The sequence below is a fragment of the Cicer arietinum genome, chromosome 7 (genome assembly GCF_000331145.2).
Source record: "Cicer arietinum cultivar CDC Frontier isolate Library 1 chromosome 7, Cicar.CDCFrontier_v2.0, whole genome shotgun sequence".
Classification (NCBI taxonomy): Eukaryota; Viridiplantae; Streptophyta; class Magnoliopsida; order Fabales; family Fabaceae; genus Cicer; species Cicer arietinum.
In genome coordinates, this window is record NC_021166.2 from 60,059,147 (window position 1) to 60,065,533 (window position 6,387).

Here is a 6,387-nt window from a genome sequence, read left to right on the forward strand (position 1 = left end):
CAGGAATTGTTGTCTTACTATCCAAGTAAAAACAATCGTTGCCTGCTACTTGCATTGCGAGATCATGCGTTAAATCGTGCATTTTGAAACTATGAATATCACCGTCTTCATCCATTTTTGCATCTTGGAAAATTGACTTCATCAAGAAAATCTTCACGAATTGGTTGCCAATGTCTTCGAGGAGATTTTGTTCAAATGAAAATTCAAGATAACCTTGTGCCATCCACAGTTGAACCAACTCATCCTTCTCTATTTGCCAACCTTTAGGATATATAGAGCAGTAAGCAAAACACTGTCTCAGCAGAGGCGATAAATTTTGGTAACTAAGGTGCAACACATGCATGATGACTGCTTCGTGTTCACCTGATTTCCACAACATACCTTCTAAAACATCCTTCCATTCCCTTGCTTCACTTTTATCCTGTAATAGGCCTCCTAGTGTTCTGATTTCTAGTGGAACTCCACTGCACCTTTCAACTATCTTCCTACCAATTGATTCAAGAGTTTGGTTCATTATTTTGGTCTTATCCCCATATGTAGCAATATTCTTCAACAAAATCCAAGATTCTTCTTGATTCAAACAACATAGAGCATAGGAGACACTTGCACCCATTGTTTGTGCTACACCATATGAACGAGTTGTCACTACAACCTTACTATCTTGAGCACCATACATCAAATAAGTCCTCAGTTGATCCCATATTTCATAAATCTCATTCCAAACGTCATCCAAGACTAACAAGTATCTTTTACCAGTTAAATTTTCACAAAGCATATTTTGCAAGTTTTCTAATGATAATGTATCACCAATTTTGCTCTCAGTTAATGACTCCAACATTGTCTTCACAATAGTTTTGACATCAAATTTATGAGAGACACATACCCACATTCTCTTTTCAAACAGATTTTGCACTTCCCAATCATTATATACCAATTGAGCAAGAGTTGTCTTTCCTAAACCACTAATTCCAACGATAGCAATGAAGGAGACATTCTGATTTTCATGTGGCTGCCTCAACAAGCTTAATATTTCGTTTTTGTTATCTTCTCTTCCAATAATATGAGATTCTAACACAAAAGAACCAATTTCCCTCTTTATACCAATAGTTTCCAAATAGGGAGGGAGATAATGATAACTAATTGTTAGTGCTGGAATCATCTCACTCTCCTTTTCATCAATTTCCCAAATATTACTATTGAGTATTTTTTTCCAATCCCTGATGTCACGTTTCCGTTGCAACAAATCCCCAAGTGATTGTGCTGCTAAAGGCAACCCCTTACATTTTCTAACAATCTCTTCACCAATTTTTTCGAGATCCATATTCTGAGTGGATTTTTCTTGAGAAAGGCATGCATGGTTTGCAAACACAGACCAGCAATCCTCATCAGACAATTGCTCAAGAGAGTAAGCTTGAAAAGTTTGGACCATAGAAACAACCTTCTGACTACGGGTTGTTACAAGAATTTTACTTCCTTTAGCTCCGCATCGAAGAGGCTTTATAAGAGAATTCCAACTGTCATAATCTTCGGTCCAGACATCATCCAGAACAATTAAGAACTTTTTTCCGGTCAATTTATCCTTCAAATCTTGCTGAAGAATATTCAAATTATTTGTATTACAAGCACTTCTAACTTCCTCTGCAATGGCCTTTGTAACCTTCAAAACATCAAAATCATCAGAAACACAAACCATGCTTGAACATCGAATTTCTGCTTTATATTTTCATGGTTGTACACAGTTTGGGCTAAAGTGGTTTTGCCCACACCACCCATGCCAACTATAGGAATCACAGAAATCTTATCACTATCATCATCGCCATCATGTAAAAGTAATTTGAGTATGGCTTCTATGTCTTGATTTCTACCAAATATGTTAGATCCGTGATTTAGGGAGGTTGATGGAGTTCTCCAAGAATAGTGGTGGTGAGTTGGAATATGTTGAAGACCAAGAATATCTTTGCGTTTAAGAATGGTTTCAAGCCTAGCAACTATATCTTCCAACTTACGAACCATCTTTGTACTCACCTTTTTGTTCTTCTGAGTAGAAGCAGCTTTGGTAGAAATGTGATCGAGAATGTCATCAGCAAGATAGAGAGCATCTTTGAGGTCATCAAGCCAGTTGTTAACAGCAGAGTCTTTGATCTGTTTCAGTTCAGCATCATGCGAAACAGCTTCAACAGCATAAAGAGTGTTCTTCAACCTTTGGATCAAATTGACATCAAGCTTATTTCCAGTGAGGAAATTAGCAAACTGAGGAGAAGCAAGCCTGAAGAGAACAACTTGAATGAAAGCAGAGAGAAAAGCTCCACCAACAGCAGCCGCATCCATGATTTAGAAAGAGAAGAGAAGTGATTACAAATCAGAGAACAATATTTTGTAACTGAACTGTGACTATATACGCTGTACTTTATACTGTGTCACTCTTGTTTGGCACGTGTGAACAGAGTCTAGACAAAGACAACGTTTGTGGTCTCAAGTAGTGACTAGGAAATAAAAGGATGCTTAATTCAATTCCACTTGAGTCAAAATAAAAGAAAATTATAAATGAAGTAAATTTAATTGAATAATTTAAAATTATTAAAATTTCTAATTATCTCATCCAAAAATACACTAAAAATTATTGAATGACTTTTTTTAATATAGTTTTTATTTCTTTTAACAATAGGAACATATTCCATATTAATGTACTCCTTTTATGCCATAATATAAGAACAAAAATACATGTATTTCTATTTCTTCTACACCATAAACTAAAGTCACCATATAATGTATCAAAAAATATTCCAAGTATATGGAAGCCAACATATTTCTTCCTTAATTCCAATTCAATATATATAAATGTTGCTAGTTGATCTACAAACCAAAAAGTGTTGTTATTTAATTAGTAATTAATCATTAATAAAATCACTATTTTGTTTCTACAAAGAAACTCTTCCAAGTGTTGTTTTCTCTTTCACTCTTACTTTGTTTACAAACATTGATGAATAATCAATAGATCCATCACTTTGCACCACCATGTTTGGAAAAAAATTGTTGTGAGCTTTCCCTACTATGATCATAATTTGTATAGAGTATTGTAGCATTCTACACGAACTAATTTGTTGGATGTTTTTAGCACTTTTATTATGATCAATTTTATTGTTAATTACTTTTTCATTTGAATCTTTTATAGTAATGGAATTACCGGAATGTCTAGGTTGTGTTTGTATTTAGTATAAGACCTTTGCAACAAATAATTATTCATCTTCATCTCCTCATTACCTCCAAGATGGTATTGATGCATCACATGCACGCGCATATATCTATCTATATATATTGTGTGTTATTATTCCTAAATTGCCTATTGTGTATATGTGTATTTAATGTTATTTTTGTATATTTTTTAAGAAAAAAAAAAGTAAATGCATATAATAAGTTAAATAAAGCTTATATTTAAGGACAAATAGATTTGTCTATGGTGTTTATATTTAAAGAGGAACAAATTAATTAGTAACCACATGAGCATTTCCATTTCTATCTCTATCTCTATTTCTTTCAATGTGACGAATGAGGTTTGAGTGTTTATCAAACATTTTTTCATTTTTTTTAGGAGTCATAAGGTGCTTTGGAGGAGTTGAAGTGATAAGGTAGTCATTAGTTCAACTAATCTTCCTAACAAAATTAACAACTAATTACTAAAATTGACTATTTAAAAATAAATAATTAACTCTTACATGTTTTTCTTCGTTTCGACAAATTTTAGACACTCAATAGACACATCTAAAATGCATATATAGAGGTCAAAAATGTGTCGCAACTAAGATAGAGAGTTAAATATATAAAATTTAGATACTTCTATAGATAATTTTTATATTTTATCCAATTATAATAAATAAATGTGTATCGATATCTATGTCCTATACTTTATACATTAGTAGTGTCGATGTATCTATTAGCTTGTGAGCATAACCTAAAAATAATTGCAAAGTATAAAGCTTGTAGGTAGAAAAAGAAAAAAGAAAAAATGTTTAACAACATGAAGATTGTAATAATTTGCTCACTTGTTAGTCTCACTATTCTAATATGTTTTGATATTTCTAGCATGCAGCCTTATTGACATGCATACATACTTTTTAGGAAAGAAAATACCGTGAAAACTCCACTGCACCTTTCAACTATCTTCCTACCGATTGATTCAAGAGTTTGGTTCATTCTTTTGGTCTTATTCCCATTGTAACAATATTCTTCAACAAAATCCAAGATTCTTTTTTATTCAAACAACAAAGAGCATAGGAGATTCTTGCACCCATTGTTTGTGGTACACCATATGAACGATTTGTCACTACAACCTTACTATCTTGAACACCATACATCAAATAAGTCCTCAGTTGAGCTCATATTTCATAATTCTCGTTCCAAACGTCATCTAAGACTAACAAGTATCTTTTACCAGTTAAATTTTCACAAAACATATTTTGCAAGTTTTCTAATGATAATATATCACTAATTTTGCTCTCGGTTAATGACTCCAACATTGTCTTCACAATAGTTTTGACATCAAATTTACGAGAGACATATACCCACATTCTCTTTTCAAACAGATTTTGCACTTCCAAATCATTGTATACCAATTGAGCAAGAGTTGTCTTTCCTAAACCACTAATTCCAACGATAGCAATGAAGGAGACATTCTGATATTCATGTGGCTGCCTCAACAAGCTTAATATTTCGTTTTTGTTATCTTCTCTTCCAATAATATGAGATTCTAACACAAAAGAACCAATTTCCCTCTTTATACCGATAGTTTTCAAATAGTGAGGGAGATAATGATAACTAATTCTTAGTGCTGGAATGCTCTCACTCTCCTTTTCATCAATTTCCCAAATATTACTATTGAGTATTGTTTTTCAATCCCTGATGTCATGCCGTCGCAACAAACCCCCAAGTGATTGTGCTGCTAAAGGCAATCCCTTACATTTTCGAACAATCTCTTTACCAATTTTTTCGAGATCCATATTCTGAGTGGATTTTTCTTGAGAAAGGCATGTATGGTTTGCAAACACAGACCAACAATCCTCATCAGACAATTGCTCAAGAGAGTAAGCTTGAAAAGTTTGGACCATAGAAACAACCTTTTGAATACGGGTTGTTACAAGAATTTTACTTCCTTTAGCTCCGCATCGAAGAGGCTTTATAAGAGAATTCCAACTGTCATAATCTTCGGTCCAGACATCATCCAGAACAATTAAGAACTTTTTTCCGGACAACTTATCCTTCAAATCTTGCTGAAGAATATTCAAATTATTTGTGTTACAAGCACTTCTAACTTCCTCTGCAATGGCCTTTGTAACCTTCAAAACATCAAAATCATCATAAACACAAACCCATGCTTGAACATCGAATTTCTGCTTTATATTTTCATGGTTGTACACAGCTTGGGCTAAAGTGGTTTTGCCCACACCACCCATGTCAACTATAGAGATCACAGAAATCTTATCACTATCATCATCACCATCATGTAAAAGTAATTTTGAGTATGGCTTCTATGTCTTGATTTCTACCAAATATCTTAGATCCATGATTTAGGGAGGTTGATGGAGTTCTCCAAGAAGAGTGGTGGTGAGTTGCAATATGTTGAAGACCAAGAATATCTTTGCGTTTAAGAATGGATTCAAACCTAGTAACTATATATTCCAACTTACGAACCATATCCATTTCTTCAGAGTTGGAAAAGTGACACAAGTAGGTAGAAGCAGTAGTACTATTGAGAATGTCATCAGCAAGATGCTCTTTGGTAGAAATGAGATCGAGAATGTCATAAGCAAGATAAAGAGCATCTATGAGATCATGAAGCCAGTTTGCAACAGCAGAGTCTTTGATCTGTTTGTATTCAGCATCATTCAAAACAGCTTCAACAGCATAAAGAGTGTTTTTCAACCTTTGGATCAAATTGACGTCAAGCTTTTTTCCAATGATGAAATTAGCAACCTGAGGAGATGAAAGCCTGTCGAGAAGAACTACAATGAGATAAGAGAGAGGAGCTTCACCCACAACCTTCGCCATGATCACGATCAAGAAGATAAGATTGGAAAAGAGGCAACGGGGATTGTAGTATAAGAGCTTTACGAAAGGGTGTATACTCTAATATACTCTAAAAAATTTAGGCATTAAAGGAGGAAAAAATTACAATTTTGCTACCAACACATCACAATTTACTACCCACACCCTTCAAATGTTTAAAAAAATCTAAATTTCGGAATTACATTTCTCTTTTTTCTCTTCATTAACCTGACTCATTTTCTTCTTTATTCTATCGTCATATCTTCATTCAACGTCTTCTTCATCTTCTTTATTTTCTTCAACATTAATCATCATCATCATTAACTATCTTCGTAAATCATCATTAAC

General features: G+C 33.6%; 1 protein-coding gene across 1 annotated transcript in view; it reads right to left on the reverse strand.

Annotated features, from left to right (window-relative positions):
• The window catches only part of LOC101511080 (uncharacterized), a 13,707-nt gene extending 7,608 nt beyond the window's left edge, over positions 1-6,099 (reverse strand). The window contains 4 exon segments of the mRNA XM_027337082.2: positions 1-1,689; positions 1,692-2,332; positions 4,378-5,510; positions 5,512-6,099. The exon segment at positions 1-1,689 is cut by the window's left edge and continues 1,315 nt beyond it. Coding sequence (XP_027192883.2) covers positions 1-1,689; positions 1,692-2,332; positions 4,378-5,510; positions 5,512-6,042 — 3,994 coding nt within the window. The 5' untranslated portion in view covers positions 6,043-6,099.
• Between the last annotated feature and the right edge of the window lie 288 nt (positions 6,100-6,387).